General features: G+C 41.1%; 2 protein-coding genes across 6 annotated transcripts in view; one reads left to right on the forward strand and one right to left on the reverse strand.

Annotated features, from left to right (window-relative positions):
- Nucleotides 1-130: 130 nt before the first annotated feature.
- FSAF1 (40S small subunit processome assembly factor 1) lies at nucleotides 131-11,991 on the forward strand. 2 transcript variants are annotated; one of them, XM_083732765.1, is made up of 7 exons: nucleotides 131-265; nucleotides 1,615-1,973; nucleotides 8,232-8,288; nucleotides 9,077-9,172; nucleotides 10,031-10,117; nucleotides 10,394-10,446; nucleotides 11,787-11,991. In XM_083732765.1, exons 1-7 carry the CDS (start codon nucleotides 145-147, stop codon nucleotides 11,914-11,916), a joined length of 903 nt encoding a protein of 300 aa, XP_083588891.1. In that variant the 5' UTR covers nucleotides 131-144; the 3' UTR covers nucleotides 11,917-11,991. The 2 variants fall into 2 exon arrangements, with proteins under 2 accessions (XP_083588891.1, XP_083588892.1); XM_083732766.1 differs by having other exon boundaries at nucleotides 11,790-11,991.
- Nucleotides 11,992-14,373: 2,382 nt separating this feature from the next.
- Nucleotides 14,374-25,392, reverse strand: part of TRIM67 (tripartite motif containing 67) — a 44,380-nt gene continuing 33,361 nt past the window's right edge. For all 4 annotated transcript variants that reach the window (XM_083732331.1, XM_083732332.1, XM_083732330.1 and 1 more), the window contains exon 10: nucleotides 14,374-25,066. In XM_083732331.1, the coding sequence (XP_083588457.1) occupies nucleotides 25,001-25,066 (66 nt within the window). In that variant the 3' untranslated portion in view covers nucleotides 14,374-25,000. The remainder of the gene's footprint in view (nucleotides 25,067-25,392) is intronic.

Here is a 25,392-nt window from a genome sequence, read left to right on the forward strand (position 1 = left end):
GGGAGTAAGGAGAGAGGGGACGGGCGGAAGTGCTCTGTGGGCGCCGCCATCTTGCCGGGGTGGTGGCCGAGCGAGGACTAACCTCCTCCTACGGCGCGTTGCGGATGGACTAAGTGAGCCGGCGAGGAGGAGGAGGACTCGAGTATGGCGGCGACCCCGGCGGCTGGATGCGAGCTGAAGCCGGGGGAGGACGACAGGGAGGAGAAGGGCTCCGCCTCGGTCAGCTGCCTGCTCGACGCCGTCTTGAGCTCCTTGTACGACTTCGGTGCGTGAATGGCCGCGTGCGGGGAGTTGGCGCTTTGCAAGTTGCTCCAGACTCACCACCCTCCTCATCCCCGGAAACTTCTTACAAGCGTCTCTCTCAGACTCTGGCTGCTCTCGTTTGTTCGGCACATGCTGCTTTCAAAATTCCCGTGCAGCGCTTCCCGGGCCACATGCACACCATGCCTTTAAGAGCAGCGGTCCTGGCTTCCCACCAGCCAGGATTTTGGGAGCTGTAGTTTTAAGGGTGCTGAGAGTTGTTAGGACTCCCCTTCTCTCAGAGCTCCCTAGGATGACGAGGGACTGACTGTTAAACTACTCTGAAAATTGTAGCTCTGGGGCTTCCTGACCCTTCTCAGCACCCTTCACAAACTACAGCTCCCAGGATTGTTGAGGGGAAGCCATGACTTGAAAGTGGTCTCATGCATGGTGCTTTAAGCGTATGGTGTAATTGTGGACCCAGTGTATAGGGTCACGTGTGGTGCTTGGCTGGGGTTTGTTCCGTTTTGCCATCCCTATTAGGCAGATACATGGAGGATTAGCTTTTAATCTCCACTGTGAAAGGCAAGTATGCTTCTAAACAGTTGTTTTGATCCGGTCCTGCTGTGTGCTTCCCATGAGAATCTGATTGGCCACTGTGAGAACAGGATGCTGGACTATTTGGGCCATTGGCCAGATCCAGCAGAGTCATTCTTATGCTCTTACTTTGGTTTGACTTCTGGAAAACAGCTGAGTCTTCTTCAGCACTTTTGCAAAGGGATGCTGCTTCAATGGAACATTAGAACTTCTTTTAGAAAGCAGGCAGCTTATGATACGGCTTAAACTAATTGGTTGCTACTAGAATTGTTAAAACAATAAAGTAATAAAGCAGATACTAATTCAGCAAAGATGTTTGCAACTCCAAATCCAGCAGGCCAGAGTGGATCAAAACTGGTGCAGGAAAGTAATCAAAATTGCCACCTCAGGAACCTCTCTGAGGCTTTTTAGTTCAGTGTCACAATGTCAGAACACAGGGTGGTGGTTAAGGTCTCTCTTCCTTAACCACAATCTATATTCATTGTTGTCCTATGGTTACAGGTCACTCCCTGATTTTATAGGTTCCAAAATAAATGGTCTTTTCATATTTTCCTCCAGGGCCACATCCACTTATAGATTCCCTGCACTTAAAACTAAAACATTTTTTTAAATTAAAGCGGGAGAGATTTTGTGTGTGTTTCCTACATGGTTTGTGGATGTGATCTCTCTAAATAGTAAACATTCATTTTATATTTAAAAAATGATGTGGTATCCAAAATCATTCCAATGCCTTTGTTCCAATGCCTCTGCTAACCATTGTTCACTTTTAAACCATAGGTGAATCATTACCGCATGGGGGAGGAAAGAAAAAGAGCAAAAAGAGAAATTCAAATGAGAAGTTAACATTGGCGGTCAGCAAAACTCAAGTGGAAGATAAAAGCATGATTCCTGAATCTGGTGCAGTACCTCTTGCTAAGAAGAATAGTGCTTCCAGTTTCTTTGAGAGTCTGAAAGATGAACTGGCTTATGACTGTATTCATCAGAAAAGCACTATCCCCAAATCCAGTTCCCCTGATGCTGATACATTTAAATCTGCTCAGTCGGGAAACACAGCAGAGATTGAAGTTGTGACATTTCATGGTCGACGTAGGAAGAAGAAAGCTAAACTTGAAATTGCTGAAGATGGTGGTTCTAAGGTAAAGTTAACCAGATTTCAGATCAGACCAGCTACAGGTTCTTATTCACTCCATTTGACTAAATGAGTGGCTGTTTACAAGCCTGTTTCCATCTACAGAACTCTAAACAAGTTGTCCTAAGCATGTTCACTTAGGAAATAAGACTTACTGGAAACATCTGGACAAACATATCCCATGCATGCGGTTCCGTTGTTTCTCCTTCATACAACTAGTCAAACCAAGAAGCCTCTAATTAACCACATTGTTCTGTTTTGTCAGGGGAGCTGTGTTTAGCAGCTTTGGAATAATCAAAGATATTAAGACAACTGTAAACCATAGTTTTATCTTCTGGCTTGTTCTGAAGCCAATGCAGTAACTATTGGTTCCCTGACTATTAACTATTGGTTAATCAGACCCCTCCTGGTTTGACTGCTTGCACTGTGAAGGGAGAGGCAAAGCAGCTGTATGAGCAGGCATAAGTCTCCTTGAAAAGGAGCAAGGCCACTGTGTTTAGTGGGACACATTTCATAATAAATGGGCTCAGGATTGCAGCCAAACAGAACTGAAAGTACTCTAGCATAAGCTGTAGATAAGACTGTAAATCTACATGGTTTGCTTTTATGTGTCTATTTTGGAATTGTGATAAAATTTAAAACCTCGAGGATACTTGTTTTATAGAATAAAGGCGAATAACAGGTATAAGTACTGGCAGAACTCATGTATGTTTTATTAGTATATTTGTAAAATCTTGTGGATAAATAAGATAGTGGAATTGGTTATGAATCTCTTTATGGCCTCTGAAATGAAATTCTGCTCCTAATCTTATTTCTTTAGAAGGATGGCTTTTAAAAGTATGAAATCTGGGTTAAAAAACTCTGTTGCTTGGTATAGCAGTAGCCTTCATATAATGTTCTGGAATTATATGTTTAATGGTAATATTAGACACTCCCCAGGTCTTTTCTTTTTTTAAGAGGATAATAACAATTTTCTATTTATATGCTGCCCATCTGACTGGGTCCTCCAGCTACTCCGGGCAGCTTCCAACAAATTAAAACACAATACGACATCAAACAGGGTTGCCTTCAGATGTCTTCTAAAAGTCAGATAGTTTATTTCCTTGACATCTGACAGCAGGGTGTTACACAAGGCAGGCACAACTACCAAGAAAAGTCCTCTGTCTGGTAACCTTTCTGTTATCGTAGAATCCTAAAAGGCAATCATTTTAAGTGCAATACATTAAAAAGTACATTCAAGTACCAGTATAAATACATGCCTTCCAGCAATCTATCTCATAGTTTCTCCATTGCTTTAGTAAATGTCTGAGCTACAGATTATGAAAAAACATCTAAATCAACAAGGAGATACGTATTCTGGGCCTCTGATAAACCCTTTATTATTTGATTCTTTCTTTCAGCAACCTTTCTCATGTCTTTATATAATGGGTAGTAGAGATAATAATAAAAGGGACGTGGGTGGTGCTGTGGGTTAAAATACAGAGCCTAGGGCCTACCGATCAGGTCAGCGGTTCGAATCCCCACAATGGGGTGAGCACCCATTGCTTGGTCTCTGCTCCTGCCAACCTAGTAGTTCAGAAGCATGAAGTGCAAGTAGGTAAATAGCTCCAGCGGGAAGGTAAACGGCGTTTCCGTGCTTCTCTGGTTCGCCAGAAGCGGCTTAGTCCTGCTGGCCACATGACCCGGAAGCTGTACGCCGGCTCCCTCGGCCAGTAAAGCAAGATGAGCGCCGCAACCCCAGAGTCGTCCGTGACTGGACCTAACGGTCAGGGGTCCCTTTAGAGACAATAATAGACCAGATGTTTGGCTATATTACAGCCACATGCATAGAGATCCTCATTTGAGGGAATATGATTGGGATTGTAGCCCAAAACATCTGGAGGTCAACTGATTGGGGAAGGTTGATCTATAGTTTCTTGCAAATAGGTTTGAAAAGTTCAGAGTTAAAAACCTTGCAGAGGCTTTATTAGGGCTGAGTGGAAGCGTCTTGATAGGATTCGGCCATTTAATAGCCAAGTTAGGATGAACCAATTAAATGAGTACAATATGGCAATAAGAAAAGGAACTGCTGCTTTCATATATCAAAAGACAGCACCATAAAGGTCCATGTTAACATATTTAGACTTGCTACCTGAAATTGCACAGTGGAATTTTTAGGTTTATATCAGCTGTAAATGTGTTTTTTTGGTGTGTGTTTTGTTTTGCTTTTGCTGAGTCAGGATTTTGGTTTATCTACTTCTGTGTTAATTCTTCATGCAATACAGTACTATCTTATTTTACAGTGTTACCCACACTCAAGATTTCTGTGGTCCAATGTTAGATTCTGACCCATTTTTAGCAATGTTTAGACATTAGACATTCCAGTTCTACTCCACTTCTTTCTTGTATCTCACACTGCTGGTACAGTAGCCTCCTACTGAAACTGGCTTCTGATTGGTGGTTCAACAAGATGTCATGATGGGTGCTGGATTGCCAAACACAAGCATTGTGTAGTAATTAAGTCTAAGCTGCATGGTTTCATTCCCAGAATTTTATCATCAGTTTTTGGGTGTATAGACAGGTTCTATAGACAAGTGCTTAGGGCTCTTGCAGTACTGGTTTACGTCTTGTGAATGTTGCAAGGAGCTTTGTAAAAGATAGAATGAGCATTGTAATTAAATTAGAACAACAGTTGAACTCCTGAAAGCATCTGTGTGCATGATGATGATGATGAAGAAGAAGAGTTTGGATTTGATATCCCGCCTTTCACTCCCTTTAAGGAGTGTCAAAGCGGCTAACATTCTCCTTTCCCTTCCTCCCCCACAACAAACACTCTGTGAGGTGAGTGGGGCTGAGAGACTTCAGAGAAGTGTGACTGGCCCAAGGTCACCCAGCAGCTGCATGTGGAGGAGCGGAGACGCGAACCCGGTTCCCCAGGTTACGTGACTACTGCTCTTAACCACTACACCACACTGGCTCTTGTGCCAGTTTTGACACTGCAGAATCTCTTTACATGTTTGAAAATTAATAGAGTATATATTTGGTAATGTCTCTATCTGTGAACCATGTATCCTGACCCACGTCATTGTTAACAGGGCATATTGATGAGAGTGATGCTTTCATCATATTCATTCATTGTCTGTCTACTTCCTAAGGCTATGAGAAGGTAGCATGTTTTATTTAATATCATAAAAGCCTTGAAAGATATATTACCTTTATTCCCATTTTACAGATGACCTACTGAGGCCATGAGATCATGACTTGCCAGCAGTCTAAGGCACGGCAGATATTTAAATTAGACTCTAGGCCAAAGTGCTGTATTGTATTGATCTGGTGCATAGATAAACAAGCTATCATTCAAGTTATCATTACATGGCTGTCGTTCAAGTTGTAACTTCACTTCTCTGTCTCTGGGCAAACAGAACAAAACTTCAGCATTCATGCATCTCCCACAAGCACATATAATCTCTAAACTAGACTGAATTCATAAAAATGTGCTCATTTGACAGAAGAAATTGATTAGGACTCTGGTTATTGGGTTAGGGGTTTTTAATTTATCTCTCCCTTAATCTGAACAAATTCTAGGTTCAAAAAATGTGATGGGAAATTGCAGCAAGAATTCTTATTTCTGCAATCTATTTATTTTTGCAATTTATTAAAAATAGATTTTACACAGTAAATACTACCCTCAAATTCCGAACAGAGTGAATGAAATGTTTACCAATATCCCACCAGAATGCCTCTTAAGTGCTTTCTAGCAGCTGCAAACCTGGGCTCAGGTAGACATCCGCTGGAAATATGTTACATAAAATTGATTCATCCCCTGCTGATCTTGCAGTGAAGGTACTCTAACCAAAACAAATGAAGCAAGGTGTTCTCTGACCTAAAAAATATAGGGCTGTAACACTTTGCAGTGGTTCCAGTCCTATTTGATGAGCATCCAAAGGTCTTTTAACAAGAGTTGCCATTATGTCTGGCCACCTCCTGATGTGAGGGTGCAGGTTATTTGAAAACATTTGCAGATGCAGTTGAGATCTTAGCAACCCCAGCAACCAGGCTTTTATGTTTTGTCGAAAATAATAGCCATGGTAAAAAAAAAGATCTCAGGTCAGGTTTTGACTGGGGGGGAATGCTTAAACAGTTAAAGTTTGTAAACTGTTTTGTAACCACTGATGCTGTTTGTGGAGACATTGAGAGAATTGAGTGAACTGACTATTATGAGAAAAGGCAAAACACCTTCTGCTCTCCTTTCTTGCATAAAATGGACAGAACAGGTTCTGGGCTACATATCTGTAGACATAACAACAGCATTTTGGAATAGAACTGACTCCCAATGCAATGTGGGTAAAAAATGGGCAGAGGGCTTCCCTGAAACCACATGGCACTGGTTGAGACATGGAATTGCGGAAGACTATTGTTGTTTAGTCATTTAGTTGTGTCCGACTCTTCGTGACCCCATGGACCAGAGCACGCCAGGCACTCCTGCCTTCCACTGCCTCCTGCAGTTTGGTCAGACTCATGCTGGTAGCTGCGAGAACACTGTCCAACCATCTCATCCTCTGTCGTCCCCTTCTCTTTGTGCCTTCCATCTTTCCCAACATCAGGGTCTTTTCCAGGGAGTCTTCTCTTCTCATGAGGTGGCCAAAGTATTGGAGCATCAGCTTCAGGATCTGTCCTTCCAGTGAGCACTCAGGGCTGATTTCCTTCAGAATGGATCAGTTTGATCTTCTTGCAGTCCATGGGACTCTCAAGAGTCTCCTCCAGCACCATAATTCAAAAGCATCAATTCTTCGGCGATCAGGCTTCTTTATGGTCCAGCTCTCACTTCCATACATCACTACTGGGAAAACCATAGCTTTAACTATATGGACCTTTGTTGGCAAGGTGATGTCTCTGCTTTTTAAGATGCTGTCTAGGTTTGTCATTGCTTTTCTCCCAAGAAGCAGGTGTCTTTTAATTTCGTGACTGCTGTCACCATCTGCAGTGATCATGGAGCCCAAGACTATTACAAAGGTGCTATGTGATCTTTTCATTCCTTTTGGGAATGGGTGGGTGTGTTTGGTCTATCTTGTTGATAAGGTTAAATACTTCCACCCACAACGAACAGAGACTAGATTTCCTCCAGTGTAAGGCATACAAACAGAACATCCTGGGAGGGCAAACATTTTGCTGTTTGTATCCCGGAAAATGAGACCCACAGAGTAGGAAATGATGATGGGGGCTCTGAATTACACAGTCCTTTAGTTTGAACAACATGCCAAATGGTATTTAACTTAAATTGGAAGTGGAAACTTTTGATCTCCTCGGAGGAACCAGGAAGCGAGATGTCCCATTGTTTTATGTCCAAACCAGGCAAATATCTGTGTTCCTTTCCTGCTTATACAGCTTAGTTAACAGCCATGCCCTCCATGGCACTGTTCTACTTTTTGATAAGGAGTGATAAAAGGTCTGACCACAATTCTTGCACTACAGGGAACTTTAGATTATCTTTAGGCACTGACATGATTAATATGGAATGGTTGACATCTGGATTGAGCCTTGTACAATGTCTTTGATGACTAAACATTGTGTGGTAATAGTGGTGTTGTTCTTCCACCCTCAATATACACTTCATGTTTTACTTTCAAACTGTTCAAACTGAATTTCTGTTAACATGTTAACCTTTTTGGCCCTCATCTTAAAAATGCCATATGCAAAATATGTAAGCTTTTGTAGGCGTGATCAAGGGATAGTTAGAGTACAGTGGGCAGAGAGGCACTTTTCAGGGTCTTCATGTTTCAGTATACTAAGTTAACTTTTTAAAATCTCACTTGTTTTTCAAGGTTACAGATATCAAACAAAGTACATAATTCAAGCAAATTTTAAGTGACATTTTGTGTTAAACTTTATATATTGGGTGAAGTAAAAGTTATAGATTTTCTTTTTCTTTTGTTGGAGCTGTGCCAGCAGCATGCAAAACAATGTGCTGGAAATGCATATGCTATTTTAGATCTGCAGCACAAACCTACATGCCTTCTCAAAAGTAAGTCCCACTGAGCTCAACTCAGTTTAGTTCCAAGAAATTATCTGTAGGATTAAAGACTTAATATGTTTGCTTAAATAAAGAACCAGTTGTTCTCTTTTAGTAAGAGCTGTATTATAGCTCTTAATCAAAAGCTGTCCAAAATAAAAGTTTCCGCTTTTATGCCATAACCCTGGAATCATGTGACTGCAACCACTGCCATAATCTAGTTGTGTGGCAAAATGCACTTTGTTTCAAAATGCTGTTTTGTATTTTTTTTAATAGGCAGAATTGATTGTTCAAGAAAACCATGCCGCTGACCAAGAATTTAACTTGGAAAAAGTAAGTCTTTATTGTTTTTCTGTTTCAATGCATGCAGATGGCTGATGTCTCAAAGAGACTGCAGATAAATCTGTATTGGGTATTGAATTATGAAATGCTTTATCCCTAAATGATTGCTCTACCAGTGTTCAACGTGCACAGTATTTTGATGATTGCTAGAAAAAGGTGGTTGTATACCTGTAGGGATCCTGGGTTGTCAGAATTCTATAGTGACAGTCTCTATGTCAAAAAGAAAATCTATTGACCCTCCAAAATGAAAAAGGGCACACATAAATGGGAGTTCCTTCTACAGGTATTAAGGTTCCCTGTGTTGCCCAAACTAATCTTGCAATTTTCTTTTAGGATTCTAGGGGATTTGTGTGGGATTTGGAAAGGGCATGCACAGAACTCTGAAAAAGAAAATCCATGAAAATGTGCTCTGGGAGTGGGGGATACAGAATTAGGCTGAGCTATGTTCAGTAGGCCCATTCCCAAATAAGTGGGCATAGATTTGCAGCCAAAAGCAATTTATTTGATACTGGTAGCAAGTTGTCTTCCATCTTTGGTTATACTTGAGATCAAGAGATGTTTGTGATGAAAAATTGCTCTTGCAAACCCCAGAGGGAGAAATGCCCATAGAAGCAGATGGTGGATAATTCCATCAAATGCCTCATTCTCCTCATACTGTGTTTTGGTTTTGCCACATGTTGGTATCCTATACTGTTCCTCTGAAAACACGATTGCATCATGCTAATCATGCACTTTTAGTTCTTTTGAAGATGCTGTTAACCAATTTTGTAATGTGCTAGGCCCGTTTGGAAGTGCACCGGTTTGGAATCACCGGATTTGAGAAAAAAGAGCAGCGAGTTATGGAACAAGAACGTGCAATCATGTTGGGAGCAAAGGTATTGTGTCTCCTTCTCTGCTGAGCTATAAAAAGAGGACATAATTCTTCCCACCACAAGACTCTGGATAGAACTTGGCATGGCAGTTGCACACCCAAGAGATTACTGCCAAACAGCTGGAAAGTAGTAGCATTAGGGATTTTCCAGAGGAGGCGAGAGCAGGAGAGTGAGTATTGAACTTTTCCTCTGCCTGCCGCTACCTTCAGCCATTACCTGCCACCCCTGCTCCAGTTTTCCTTCCAGTCACTGAGCCTGCAGGCAAGGGGAAAATGGTAGGGCTCTCTGTTTTCTACTGGAAACCACTCCTCACATCACCTCTACTGCTGTTAGGCAAGAACTCTAGAATAAAAAATTATTCCGGTATTGCAAGCTCAACACACCCAGAGCTGAGTTTGAACCAGGGTTGTAAAGGGCTGAACTCTAGAATCAGTTTTTATTCTAGAGTTCAGTCCTTTACAGTCCCTGTTTAAAACTCAGCTCTGGTTGTATTGAGCTTGCAATACCGGCAATGCATTTGCTTCTGACTGGGAAAATAGTGGGTGGGGGTTCTTGGTTGCATTTCTGGCAAAACAGTCCCCAGTTCATTTTTTTTAAAAGTTTCAGTGATACAAGTCAGAAGGCTGGAACCCAAGCCAATCCGTACATCCCAAAAAGTCATACCTGTGTTAGTCTAGGGGGCCTGTTTTAATGGCATCCCCAAAGTAAATAATCAAATTCAGATGTTTTTAATATTTAAAGAAGCCAAGAATCCTCCTTTGGAGAAGGTTGCACCGTTGTTAAGTTTCTGCTTCAGACTGCCTTTACCTTTTGTATTTATTTGCATGTTAGTGAAATGAGTCGTTTTTGAAATTGTTGCAGCCTCCTAAAAAGCAGTATTTGAACTACAAGATTCTGCAGCAGAAAATCAAAGAAATGAAAGCAGCAAAGAAGGAAGAAAACATGACGGTTTGTGTCAAATGTTTCCTATGAAAACAAAATGCAAAGTCCACCAGCCACTTGCTGGATAAAAGTTCAGGTTTCCGCAAGGATGAACACTGGAAAATCTAGTTTGGGGGTTTCTGATGAAGCCACACCAGTGCCCACAGTTGGATAATAACAATGCCATGTCCCTGGCATAGTGGCTGTTCTAATCAACACTCGTTGCATTTGGGAGCCATGTTTGATTGACTCCGGAGGCTACTGGCTAGCTGCTAATGTATACTTACTGCTTTTCATTAACAGGAAAATAAACCTAATTCTCTCAAGAGGCAGAAGAAAAAAGGGCCCGAAGAAAGGTGAGACAGTATTTACAGATCTACATCAATGAGTAGTAAAAAAAACCTGGATCTGTTTTCAGCTTTGCTAATGAAGACACAGTAACCAAATGTCAGGCTAGGAACCATAAAAATGCTCAAGGTGTGTGCAAGGGCCTAGGCTTGCCCCGGAGGAATGACTTCTTTTGCACATAATGCTAATTCGTAACTAAATGCTAAGGAAATGCATCCTGGTGAATCTTGGATTCGCATATATCCCTGCCCCACTTCTGATCTGCCCCCTGTAGCTGCAAGGTCATAAGAAGGATATGCTTTTAAATTAACCGGTGTTCTTCATTATGCCTTTTCATGCCTCAGGGTTGCATACCCTTCTGGGCAGCTTGCTCGGGACCACATATCAGTGGCGAGTGGGCCCAGAAGTAAAAGTGGATGAAACAAAGAGTGTCAATTCACCTTTGTACACTAGAGTAATTTCTATATGCACTCAACTCATCCCTCTCTGTCCTCAATCCAGGGAGGCAATGGGCATTGCCCAAGTTCAAGGACACGTTCTAAGCAGGCAAAAATACTCAAGGAGGGTGTTTAGGGACAAGCGGGAGTGTGGCTGGGGAGGAAACATGACCTGAGGATGGTCCTGAGGGCCATACAGAGAGGCTTCAAGGGCCACATTCAGCCCCTGGCTAGAGGCTCCTAAACCCTGGTTTAAATGAAAATTGGTTCTGTCAGACCAGGCTCAAACTATTGTTTATGATCCTTGCTAATAAACCACAGTTTAAGCTAACCAGCGTTTCACAAGTCTGGACATAACAGGAAACTCTAGTTAGATAAAAAGTGGAACAACATACTTCGACTGTCCTCCGCATGGCAACTTTAGGAGAGGGGGAGCATGTGAGCCAGGTGCTCTTTGCTTCTTATGCACCACGCCCTGAACTATGGATTAATATTGTGTGCAAAATGGGTCACTGACTGTTTCTTGGAACTGCAGCCTTCTATGCCATTTCACAATCTGCTTTTAGTCCTTTTAGTTTCAAAAGTGAATTTCCATGTTACATAGAGAGCTGTAACATGAGACATGTAGAACTAATTACAGGAATCTTTGGATCCTGAACTCAATTTTTTTCTTTAAGAATAGAAGAATACAAAACAGGTTTTGTTTTGTTTTGAACACACTGCTGTGATCTCTTCACTATAAAACTCTGATAGTGTGTTTTCTGCCAATCTTTTCACATCCTAAACAGGTAGTAATTTTAGCTACATTGTTGTATTTGGATTTAAAGTATACCTATCTTAAAACATTTCTTGTGAAACCTGAAAATGGTTAGTATTTTCGTTAGCATCTGATGATACTTTTCTTTTAAAAGCAGAAAATCGAAAAAGAAGAAAAAGCAGAGTATGTTACCAACGGGGCAGGTTGGAACTTTTAAAAACGGCACTCTCATACTTCGAAGTTCTGACATAAAGAAAATAAAGTCTTCTAAAGTCATTAAGTAACATCACTGCACCATGTTCAAATGGAAAATGAAATGGATAAACTTTGTAGCAAAACAAACTTTTTTAAAAAAGAAACTTTTCTTTAATCTTTTTATGATCTCTTATTGCTTACCACTCTGATGTCGCATTGAAGAAGGGTAGTTTAAAATCTTTGTAAAAAATAAATAAAAATGTTCTGAAATTTTGAAAAACAAATTTGATAAATTTTGATTGGAGTCCCAGTGAACTTAAAAAAAACAACAGCACCATTTTCTACTGTTTTGCAATATTAAAATGGAAAGGATATGTTGCTGTAAGGATTGTTGAGGAAATTGTTATAACAAACTAATTTAGAAATCTGTAATTAAGAAGAGAGTAAATTTTACAGCCTAACTACCAATAACTCAGAGCTATGTCATCCTCTATATTTGTGTATTGGGTAGCAGAAAGAAATGCATTCACAATGAATGTCCTGTGTTGTCCAAAGTTAATCTCTCACCACAGTAGATGTTGATGCTCCTCTGGAGCATCAGAGGAGTTGTGTGAACATGTTGTATGAATGTTTCTTGCACCTCTTTCATAGGAGGTTAGAAATTAAGGGTTCTAGCAAGCTGTGCCTGTGACCACTCCACTTCCTGGTATTGGCGTACAAAGACTGGGCACCAGTGTAATCTGTTTTCTGAATAGTAAAGGGTGTTGACTCCCTGCAGAAAAGATTCCAGTCTGAATCTATTCAAGGATTTCTGGATCAGTATTTCTGAAGTGTTAACCAGTGCTGCTATTGTCTCTCACAATGGCAAAGTCGCAACCAAAATGTGGCATTCTCCTTGTGGACCAAGTTCCATACTGGGCTTCAGTGAACACAATTTCACAGCTTGAATAGCTATCTGTGTTTAACTCATAAAGAGCCCATGATTTCAGACTCACCTGCAATTTGATGAGCCAGTTTTAGGGAGCTCGTCTGCTTCTTAAACCTACATAATTGTTTGCATTTCTTGCCTGCCTAAGCCAATCAGAAACACTTAGCCTACAATTATGTTTTACTTTCCAAGCCAAGATCAACAGCAACCAACAATAAAACCACAACCTTTCTCCAGCTGTCTGCAAAGCAGCTCTGTTTTCAGTGGAACTCTGCCAGGTTCACACATTTCCCCTCTTCCACGGTTGTCCTGTTTCAGACTTTTCCCTCAAGTATGCCTCATCTCTTTCCTATGGAGGAGAAAAGTGGTAGTGGGGAGCTATGAACAATGGGCCTGACTCCATTAAAAAGCAAATCAAGAAATCCAGTGGATTCACTAGCAGAAACTGACAATAACAGGTATAGAAAGAAGCCAGTCTGAGGGCCAAACTAGAAGGGACCTGCATAGTTTGCCACTGAACGTGTTCTTTGCTTAATAAATAGCCAAAAAGAACATAAGGTAAGGTAAAGGTAAAGGCCCCTGGATGGTTAAGTCCAGTCAAAGGCGACTATGGGGTTGCAATGCTCATCTCGCTTTCTGGCCAAGGGAGCCGGCGTTTGTCCACAGACAGCTTTTTGGCTCATGTGGCCAGCATGACTAAACAGCTTATGGCGCAACGGAACACAGTGACGGAAACCAGAGCGCATGGAAACACTGTTTACCTTCCTGCCACAATGGTAACTATATACTTGCACTGGCGTGCTTTCAAACTGCTAGGTTGGCAGGAGCTGGAACAGAGCAACAGGAGCTCACTCGGTTGTGTGGATTCGAACTGCCGACCTTCCAATCAGCATGTCCAAGAGGCTCAGTGGTTTAGACAGGCCAATGGCCCATCGAGTGCAGCATCCTCTTCTCACAATGGCCAACCGAATGCCTGTGAAAAAATAGTGCAGAGGCTGAGACAGACTGGGACTATGGCCTGAGGAGGGGCTTACACTTGCTATCTGCAAAGGAAGGAAACTGAGGAAGTTATTGAAACTTAACGCCCAGCCAATACAAATTCTGTGCTAAGAAAAATCCTTGTTTACCTGGATGGAGTGATGTAGAAACGTCTGGCTTTCTATGTTGGTCAACAGAGGTAAGAGTCGCTTAGTCCAATTCCCCCCCCCCCCCGGTCCCATCCACTTCTGGCATCTGGAAGGTTGTCCATGAGGGAATGTGGCACTCAGTCTTGGGAGAGGTTCCCCACCCTTGCTGTATATGCTGCTTTCAGCTTCTCTAAGAAATGATGTCAAGTTTCCAATATCAGAGCTGTTGTTTTTATTAGGTTTTTTTTTTTTAAGAGTTTCAGCAAGTGAGGGAAATGTGACAATTTTATTGGCTGCAGGCAGCTGCTCACCAGGGTTTCAGACAGGTCTCTCCCAACCCTACCTGGGAATAGAACAGGGGACCTTCTGCTCCACCACTGAGCTACAACCCTTCACCCATGACAGTGCTTTGTTGCTAACTAAACCTTGCTGGGAGATCACATGGATGCAATTGTATTTTAGCAGAAAATAAAGGAGACGGTGTCAATGGATTTGTTGGCAGTGTAATAAGAATTTATTTAAAATTTGTAAAACAGCATAAACTCATACTTTATGTTTTCCAAAAGGGGCAAATACACAAAAGTTTTGACTTGGAGACAATAAGACAAAAATTGTTTTGTTTCCAATTGAAAAAATACAAACTTTGCTACAGGTAGAAAAATTAGAAAAAGTTAATTTTTTTCCCTTACGTGATCTGGTGACATATGTACATTCCACCAGATCTAAGGATATTAACTAGGCTACACGACAGAAACAAAAAGGTCATGATTAGGGAAGAAAACAAGAGTAAATACCGTAAATGTATTCTTTACTTAAGCAAACATGAACATAACATGTGACTTTCTTTCCAATTGTTTTTGCCAACATTTAAATTAACGTCTTCCATGCTTTTTTATAACAACTTGAGAAAAAACAGCAGTTCTACCTCATGCATTAATTCTATAACATTTTCATCATACCGTGTCTTCAGGCTGTGCTTCCATTCACTATTTTTAACAGCTTGGTATTTTTATTGACAGCATTTACCTAACACAGGGTTGTCAACTCCCATGAAACAGAGAAGGGCTTCTGGGTCCTTTAATATTGCATAGCAAAAAAGGAATTCTGCTGATTGGCTCTTCCTTGTGAGAGGGATGCAGTGAAAAGTATCTGTACCTATTGACTTTTTTCTGCCGCGCAGGTATCAATGGCAAAGAATCGGCTTTGAATGCCAACTCTTGGCAAGCCTTCGGACTGTTTACTATTACTTTCCAAGGAGAAAGATCAAGCTGGTATGAGTCTGAGGAGAATGGATGTTCCCTGCCTTCTCCTTCTGTTCATTGTGAAAGGAAAGTAAGGAGAATGCCAGGCTGCACTTTGTCTTTTGGGAACATGGTGTGTTTCTGAGCACCCAATCATCTCCTCTCATTCTTTCCTGTAACAGAGTGGGTGTCACAGGGTGGGGACAGAAAAGCTTGTACCAGTTTGAGGTTTCACTTTGGAAATTCACAAGTAAACAAGCTTATTGTCTTAAGACGATAAGTACTCTCAAAGGACAATGTAAATGTATGGTGATGAATACTGTTGTGCAATTTTAACAGATTATTGAAATCTTCCATGTGGGAGATTTTAATTTCATTTTAATTTCTTTCATTTTAATCTTGGCATGCTCTTGGCCATTTCTAATAGAATGTTCAGTGTCACATCGATAGACTTTTCACAACAATGGTGTTTAAAAGCCCTTCTGCATGACAATAACACAGGTACATGAAGTTCCTGTGCAAAGACTTTCTGGAACTGATCATGTGATTGGTTTCAAGATCACTGATCTGTTTATAATAGCTATTACAACACCTCCCAACTTGAAATTAAATGTTGCATCCAGTGAACTCACACTTCTGACATATTTATTACAGTCTCTTTGCCTGCAGTCACAGAAGAGCATGGAAGTCATCATACTTAAGAGTTTTAGGACAGTGGAAGAGCCCTGCTACATCAGGCCAAAAGCTCATCTATCCCTCCAGCCTATTCTCACAGTGGGAAGTTCATAAGCAGGATTTGAGTGCAGCAGCACTGTCCCCACGTGTGATTCCCAGCAAGTGATATTCAGAGACAGACCACTGATAGCATTGGAGGTAGAACATAGCCATTTGCATGGCAACATTAAAGAGAGTGATAACAAGGCAAAGCCTTGATCATGCCATCAGCGGGGGCTTCCTCATTGGTGTTGACATGTGACAGGGCCTTTTCAGTAGTGGTCCCCCATATGTGGAATGCACTTCCTACTGGGGTAGATCTGTCCCCAGCATTATTTCTGGAGCAATTTGGAAACATGCCTGCATACTTGGACATTTGGAGGCTGAAGAACACTGTTCCTGGCACTCCTTGTATCACTGGACAAAACAATGTTTTCAATTGTAACCGTTTTTATAATGTTTTAACCGGTGCTATTTTTCTAGAAAAAGAGGTGCTGGAACTCACCATGAATACTTCCCTTGTTCTCTTACAGTGGCAATGGTGCCCACCTGAGAAGTGCCGGAAATGAGTTTCGGTGAATTCCGGCCCAAATAAAGCTCTGATAGTAACTGTTCTATAATCCTTTCTTTAAGGAAAAGTATGGCTGTGTTTGTTACTCTGGGCTCCTTTGGGAGCCAGGGCAAGGTATAAATTAAATAAATAAAGCTAGTGCCACATTTAAAATCTGTTGCCGCTTGCTATATGCAAAATAAGATTCTCTCCCCAACTCTGCAGGGCAGGGCAGATTTTCAAGTACTCACCATTTCCCACAACAGGGAATATGTACAGTACTGTATATGGAACGGAAGCTGGTCCATAGTCCTTAGATTACTACACCACTGTCTGGCTGAGAGTGTTCATTCAAGTGTTATGCATGCAGATGGAGACCAACAAAATTACCTTCTTTGGATCTCTATGCAGCAGGTAACACTTGAAAAGCAGTTGCCCCATGGATGACTTGCCTTGTGCAGAGAGCTTCTCTGCCAGAGTACTTAGCGTGCTGGAATGAACAATTTGAGCCATACATGTAGATTGATGGGTCTGATCATGTTGGGTTTTTATTTCTCATCAAATTGCCACTCTCTTTCCTGACCAGGATGTGTGAAAGGAACTACTGGGGGGGGGGTTGTTGCTTTTAGAGAAATCTCCTGAATGCGGTAGATTTATCCAGCCTTGGTTACAAACCCACTGAAAAAATTAAATTAGACTGTGTGAGGATGTAGATATCATGGTGTTTGTGGAATTCTAGAGAAGCCTGGCTATGCGTATTTCATTTTAAATCAATTTGTGCTTGGTTTTGCTGCCCTGTTTGATTTTGAAATAAATATTGTCAATAAAAATAGGTAACTGCTCATTAAAAAAGAAAGAAAGAAAGAAAGAGGTTAAACATTAGCAATAACAAGCCACCTCCACTATATTCTTGTATTGATTTGGTTTGGTAATTTAAACTGTGGAAGGACTCACTGAGGTTACGAGGTGACTTTATGACTACACTCTACTGCACTTCCTACAATTAATGTTTCAATTTTTCTATTCAAGGATGCTGTAAAGGTAGCTCAAAACCCAGGGTTAGACTTTACAGAACTGTACCATAACTCTGCCTTATCATCCTTGCATGCAAGCTGTGGGTAGGGGGAAAAATACAGAAGAATCCAACTGAGATTTCTTGTGCATTTCTGCCTCTTGAAGTCTAAGGGCCAGGCTAGAGCTGACATTCATTGTGTGAATGTAATTAATATGTAAATAGCAGCTGCAGGGAAGCCTGAGCAGCTTCATTATTGCAGGAGTTGGGAAGGGAGAGTTCATCAAACATTGTCTCTCCAAAGCTGCTGCTTGCGTTTCAAGGGAAGCTTCCATGTACACCAATGGAGGGCTCCTCTAAGTTGCAAATTTCAGTTTCCATGTCTGTCTGTATGTATATGGAAGGACCATGACAGGAGAGAAAGAGAATCTCCTTCTCCCGAGCTCACGTGAACCCAAGGCTACACAGGCTTCCCAGCCCTCCCTGGGCTGCTAGTTGCACAACAAACAATGTACACACTGATTACATTCATGCAATATATAGTGTGGTCCCCAGTTTCAATGTACACCTCTCCCCTGAAACACACCCATAACCGAAGAATCCCACAAGCCTTGTGGAGGCTCAAGTTTTGTGATTTCAGCCACCTAAAAAAGAGGTGTGGGTGGGTGTGAAACAGGCTTCCATGCACATGTGACTCAGTCTGGAACACCTACCTCATATATTATGCTCTGAGTGTGGTGGAGGAGCGAGACATATTTCAGTACCTCCTCCACCGCACAGAGAGGATTGCCGATCTGGTAGATGTACGGATCAGGCTCAAGCTGCAGGCAAAGCTGAGCTTGCGTGTGTACATCTAGAATATGGATTGCACCGGATAGCAAACTGCAGTGCCTTGCATTGTGGTGGGTGGCAGAGCCATAATCTCTTAAAAATTATTGTCCGTATTAAAAGAGGAGGATAAAAGTCAAAACAACACACTTTGTCTTTCTCTAAAACACCTAAAAAACTTGGAAACCAAGTGCGGTTCCCCCCCCCCTTTTCGTTTTGCGGAACAAGTCTTTAAAAAAATCTACAGCACTACAATGGAATGTGACCACGAATCAATAACTGACTACGCCAGTACATTACAATGCATTATATACACTAAGATGGATTGGTATGTATACATAATACATTACATTACATATTAATATCTCCTCTTAAAACTCTGATATAGCTTATTTCACCTTCCCCCCTCCCCTCAGTCCAATATATTTTGGCTATAATCCAACGTAAATTAGACACTTTTAAGCCCATGGTGGCTTTAGGTATACTGTCAAACTGTAGCCTTTCTCTTTATACTTCGTTTTTTCATTAATACAGTCAGGACTCAGGAGGAACATGCTCTCTGGCCTGCCTTCTAAATCTGAAAAAAATCCAGTTTGCAAGTCAGACCTGGATAGGTCAACTCAGGCGGTAACTCTACCCTCTTACCTGGAAGAAGCCCCACTGAACTTACTTCTGAGTAAACACCACTGTCCTTTCTACAGTACATAGGAAGATGCCTTAAACTGAGTCCATTCGCCAGCTCAGTATTGTCTACACCAAGTGACAGTGACTTTCCAGGGGAGATGGGGAATTATTCCCAGCCCTACCTGGAGATGCCAGCATTTGAACCTTCTGCATGCAAAGCAGATGCTCTACCACTGAGCTAAGGCCCTTCAGACAAAGATTTCTTTTTCCTAAAGAGAAAACAGTTTCCCGCAAGGCGGGGAGATGGAATGAATGACGTATAGAATGAAATCAGCAAAAGCAGGGTTTTTTATTTAAAAAATCTGTCAGTAGGAAGGAAACCATTGAGCAACTGCATATCATTTTTTCTTCTAATTAGTTGCAGCAGTATAAAATGGGGCCGTTTTGTCAGGGAAAGTTATGAAGGCGGAAGAATGACAATGGATAGTTCTCTACACTGCACAGTAAGTAAAAGGCTTTTCATCATTCCTGAAACATCTCTCTCTCTTCCTCCTCACCCCCACAATTGATAAAGACAACTAAATAATGTGGATTCATCATTTGAGGTCTTCAAAGGGGATGGAGGAAAATTTGGGGGGCACTCCCTTCAAAGATTCAAAGTTATTACATAAAAAGAAACAGCTAGAGAAGCGGGAAACTAATGGTGGGTTCGCAACGTCATAAAGTAGGGTTGCTAATTTTTTTTGGGGGGGGGAACACTGTAGACAGGAGCAAAAGCTTTGTAGAGGTTGTCTGAAATAATTATATGAATAAAAGTCAGCAACAGCATTTTCCTTTAGTGTAAATGCATATATTGTGTAGTCCGTGCTTGCATACTAATAATCAGATAGCTGGGCTGGGTTATTAGTGAATGTTTTCCTGCAGGGACCCTCTGTTGCAATTCATTCTAGCTTATATGATTTATCATTGCCTTTTTTGTCCTCCTGTTGTTCTTGCTCCCACAGCTGCATAGCTGGGAACTGAAGGAAGCCCAATTGTGCAAGCAGAAGTCCTTGTACGTGGCTTCCGCTGACAGTGCTTCTTAGGTGAATCCAGCCTAACATATTTTTAACAGCTCTTTTTAGTACTTCCTATGTTACATGCTTTTTGTATGCACCAGAGATATTTAAAGTGTACACCTAAAAATGCAAAAGCTGCAAACTCATCCCTATGAAATGGCCCTTAGTTTTGATTAAAGGGAGGTGGAGATTCTGTCTAGTTTATTCTTCCCTTGGAATACGAGAAAGAACAGAAATGGAGAGGATTATTCACTTCTCCACAGCAAGGAAGTATCCCCCTTCCAATTGCATGCATTGCCTTCAGTCTTCTAAACTTGTGGTACACCTTTTTTTATAGTCACAATCTACAAGAAAAGTCTAGTGCAAGTGCACCACGCCAATTTATGGTGCCATATCTCTATATACACAGAGAGAAATTATAAAAAAAAGAACTCTGCAACAGGTGTATAAAAATGACTTCAAATCCCTTTAAAAATTGGATTGCAAGAATTTAAATTGCAAGGGATCATTGAAAGTGAAGATAGAAGCTCAATCTAACACTAACAAGAAGTGCTGCTTTACTGCTAATAAGAAAAGCCCAATGTTTTCGGTATCAAGGTTGTATAACAAGGAATATATTACTGAAATGTGGCACTAACATTCAACTGTGATTCTGAAATATTTTACTAAATGGGACTAATACCAATGGGATTACTGGGTTTCTTGGGCCTATCTGTTGGCTTTAGGCTGGATCAGAAACAGAACTCTCTTAGTCTTTTGCATCACCTTATTCCCAACGCTCACCTCTGGCCCATAAAGCTGTTGTGATTCACAGGAGCAAAATGGCTGCCCAGCCATTTGGGAATCATGGCCGTATGATGTATTTCCAAAGAAGTACTGTATAATAAGTCATTACTATCTGTACAAGTTCTAAATTCAGACAAGGCTTAGGTCACAGTGAGCAGGGTCCATAAGATGTTAGGTGAGGTAGGCTTGATGCTGAACCCTTTGATAACTTTTAAACAAGAAATTCAATAAATAGAACAGCATTTGTCGCTACTGTCAATATATCACAGTCATATAGAAGTATCTTAAAATTAAAGTAGCAAAATAAAAAGAGCTACATCTTAACAGAAAGCACCTTTGCTTGCAGGCTTAAGAGGGGAAATTACACATCTTCACGGGGTTGGTTGGATCCAAATGCTTCCTTCCTCCAATGGAAATAACTTCCTGTAATGGAATGAGTTTTCCCCCCATCAGTGGAAGGACTCTTTCCAGACCATTCTGTCAGAGAAAGGGAACCTTTCTGTCCAACCCACTGGTATTCTTTCCTTGCCAGTCTTAGTGTCTGTTTGCTACTTGCAAGACTGGAGGAAACAGGGATTGAAAGAAAAAGTTGGAATTGCATGGAAATGTTTAACTGGCAGTTCCCTCCATTTCTTCACCATGAGATTCCTAATTCTCCCACTTCTTAATCCTTCCCCAATAACTCTCCACTGTTATAGTACTCTCTGCATACATGCATGGAAAGCTCATTTGAGTTGTGTATGAAGTTCCACACTGAATCACAGAAACTATGATAGGGATGCATTTGGATCAATGCACATGAAATGCTTTTGTGTAGTAGTTCTAGGAACTGTGTGAAGCCCAATCACTGAAGCCTTGCAGCAGTATAAGCATGATAATCACAAATTCAGTTGATGCATTAAATTTAGTTTCCATGTCAAATGCACACCCCTGTGCACCACAGATTTCCATGTAATATACCTGTATGACTAATAAATAATGACTAGAACTCCATATGTACGATGAGTGGAGGATGCCTATCATGAGGTTGTGAACAGTAAATGTCTGCATGCAATGGCATGCCTAGTCTCCGTGGTTCTGAGGTGCTGCTTTTCAGGACCACATTTGATTTCAGCAGAAGTGTCACAGCAATGTATTTTTACTATGCAATGTATGAGCTAGAATGCCATAGGCAACTCCCATTATCTCTGATGTTCAGAAATGTATGCTGGAGATAATGTGTTTTGCTAATTATTATACCCATGGACTCATATACTGCAGATGCAGATGCTGGGATGATTCCTGACCCAATTTAACCTCTGAACTAGCCAAGGTTTTCTTTCAAAAACAACAACAAATAAACCACATGCTACATATCAGTATGTCCCATATCTGAGGTGTCATTCAAGGCAGAAAGCTGGATTTGGAATGTATAAAATTCTTATACAGTCGTACCTTGGAAGTCGAACGGAATCCATTCCAAAAGTCCTTTCGGCTTCCAAAACATTCGAAAACCAAAGCACGGCTTCTGATTGGCTGCTCAGAAGCTATGGAAGCCCCGTCGGACATTCAGCTTCCAAAATTAGTTCACAAACCAGAACAGGTTTTCAACGTTCGGGAGCCAAAACGTTTTGGAACTGAGCTGTTCGATTTCCAAGGTACAACTGTGTTAACTAAGGGCACATAATTATATTGGTGTTATAGCAGATGAGCAGAATATTCTTGTGATATATCCATTTCTGATGTCCTTAATTTCAGACTGCCGGTCAGGGACTGGGTGTCTTTCCTGCTTCCTGGCAAAACATATTCCCCATGCATATAAAACTAGCATATCAGGGAGATGGTTTTAGGTAAGAGGTGAGGAAGGGGTAGTTCATCATATATTGCTCAACTACATCTCCCATCACCCCTGACCATTGGCCATAGTAGATAAGGCTAATGGGAGTCCAACAGCATTTAGAAGGTTACAGTTTCCCCACCCCTGTTCTAGGCTAGAGTTTTACCTGGCTCTTTCTGTGGAAGACCATTTCAGCATTCCTCCCCAACTCCTGCAACACCACCTGCATCACCTGGGACTTCTGTTGGCATGTGTTGCTTTTTAACAGGAGGAGAGCATGCATATTAGCCTAGATGCACATCTAAATGTACAAAGAGTGATAGCATCATTAGAAAGGTAAATAATTAGCAAAACAATACTCTGAAAGAACATATGGTGAAGTTACGTAAGAACTTGATTGATCAAGGCCTCATCTTCATCCAAACTAAAGTAATGGCTGCATGATGTTGATAATACTAACCATCTCATTACAGACTGGAACATTTGCTACCCTATGGCAGGATTTGAACAATATTTCCTTGCATCATAGATCATGGTTCATGAAACATGGAACAAGGACTGAGTGCTCCTTCCTCCACCTCTTGAAATCTGGCTTCAGTACTTAGTTCCTGGCTTGGTATTAAACCAGAGTCCTCTATTATGTCTGATCAGAGGAACTGTGACTTAGGACTCAGCTACATAAGTAAAAAAAAAGCATTATAAATGTGTTATAACACTGAGACACCAGATGGTGCTGTAGAGTTCGATTCTTTGGCAATGTGATTTCCCATTATGAGCTTTACAACACATTTTCCAGAAATGGTTTTTTTGATGTGTCTAGATCCAGCCTTAATCTCATAAACTAACCAGGTTTAGTATCCTAGTTAATTAATTCCGATTAACCCAGATCTCCCTGGTTCAGACGTAATTGGGAACTCTGGCTTAATGTCAAACCAATAATTAAGTGCTGAAGCTGGCATAAGGAGAGGAGGGGTAAAGAAAGAAGGAGTAGTCCACTTTGACCATCGTTTATGAAGCCAAGAAAATTTGTCTGAACCTGGTCACTAGACCTCATACTAAATATATATTTGCATTTAAAGTACATCAGGGATAGGTAACTACTGGGATCACAGAAGCAGCCTGGAGAGATTCATCCTTACTAAAATCATTCCTTTGAAGCTGCTCTTTGAGCTGGGAGCAACCCATCCACCCTGGCTACCAGTGAATAGCACCACATGAGCTAATTTTATTATTTTTTAAGTGTGCTAAATGCACAGACACAGTTAATGTCACATCTAGTTTGGCCCTAAAAACGAAGTTGTTGCTACGTGCTGAGAGATTGACTCAGCTGGCATCTCAGAAAGCCATGAAACAACTTCAAAAAGGGCTTTACTGCAATCCAACAAATACTTGTGGAAGAATATGTATGAGTGATAAGTTAAGCAAAGTCCATTTTGCTAGACTGGAAGAAGGAGGATATGAATAGTATATGGTTTAGCGGTTTTGTTAATTAAATCCTGTTGAATAATAGAATATTGACTAGAAAGGTGGAGTGGGGGACATAGGGAAAAGAAGAGGATCTAAAATCACATAAAGATGTTAAATATTTATTATTATTATTTTACTGTGTAGCTATGGGATCTGTGCTTTGTTGCTCCACATGTCCTTATCTGTGTTTTAATGAGTGGATCTCTTCCAGAGATCTGCTCTGTTTGCAAATCATTTGATTATATTCTCAACCACAAAGTCACAAATCATGAAGTTACATTAGTGCTGCATGAGCTTCAGTCAAATGCTGCAAGCAGCTACACCACTGCAGAGGTCCGGTAGCACTACTCTGCAGCAATCAGTTTGAGGCCTGCAGCATATATTGCTTTAAAAATTAAGTCCTTGCTCACAGTGGAATCACTGAGAATTATGCTACTGACCTCAGTGGGATCACAAACAATTTCATTCCTGTTTCATCATGCCCAAATCTGGAGGATGCCTCAGAGGTCATTTAGTCCAAATCCCACAAGTGGGACTGGGTCCTTTATAGCCAAACAGTACCTACAGTATTTGTACTGTTATCATCCACATCAGTACATCACATTCAGATACCAGAATGGAAAACAATAACAACAAAGAATTTAATCCCAGTCTAATCAATGGTGATAAAGTACTTTTCACTTTCTCTGACACATGTCACATGAGTGGCTAAAAGGAAAACGGATGAAAAGGAAAATGAGGCATTTTTTGAAATTAAAAAAAAATCTACTTATGTGATTGACTTTAGATGGGCAGACCAATCAGGTTTCACACACTGCTAATGCACAGGAAATTTGGTGATGCAAGCACTCTCAGAAGGCTGTAACATTTTGAAATGCATGTAGACAAAAAACAGTGTTAGGTTAGTTAACTCTAATAACCAATTCTGATTTTGATCTAAATGACGAATGCTTTGTATATATTTATGCCAAAATCTATTTAGAAAGATTATAAAATCCAGCTCAGATTTACGTAAGAGGAGCTCAGTTGCTCGGCAGCTTTGGTGGTCTGACAGTCTGAGGTACCTCGAGTCCTGTGTGCAGAGTCACCTGCAAGGAGAAAAAAAACGAAAAAAGACTTAGAACTGAAACTTGAAGATGAAGCAGGAAACCTTCAACTATAACATGAGTTTGATAGCATAGCAACCAGTCAGTGTGGAAGGGCTTCTCATCAGTTTAAAAAGAGAGTTTTGACCACCTGAAGTTGCCCTTTTGACAAATTAGAACTCCCCCCCACACACACAAGTAGACAAAGGGAGCCAACATAATGGTTGGACTCCCAAATCCCATCAGCTCCCATCAGCTCCAGACAGCACAGCCAATGTTCAGGGAAGATGACAGTTGTTAGCCTGCTATATGTGAAGAGAACCACTCTG

This window comes from Podarcis gaigeae (assembly GCF_964106915.1).
Source record: "Podarcis gaigeae genome assembly, chromosome: 3".
In the NCBI taxonomy this organism is placed as follows: Eukaryota; Metazoa; Chordata; class Lepidosauria; order Squamata; family Lacertidae; genus Podarcis; species Podarcis gaigeae.

Excerpts from the sequence above, each read along its gene's own strand:
- FSAF1 (XM_083732765.1), top strand. The coding sequence starts at position 145 with ATGGCGGCGACCCCGGCGGCTGGATGCGAGCTGAAGCCGGGGGAGGAC. Across the intron at positions 1,974-8,231 it reads CTGAAGATGGTGGTTCTAAG|GCAGAATTGATTGTTCAAGA; the intron begins GTAAAGTTAACC and ends TTTTTTTAATAG. Across the intron at positions 10,447-11,786 it reads AAAAAAGGGCCCGAAGAAAG|CAGAAAATCGAAAAAGAAGA; the intron begins GTGAGACAGTAT and ends TTCTTTTAAAAG.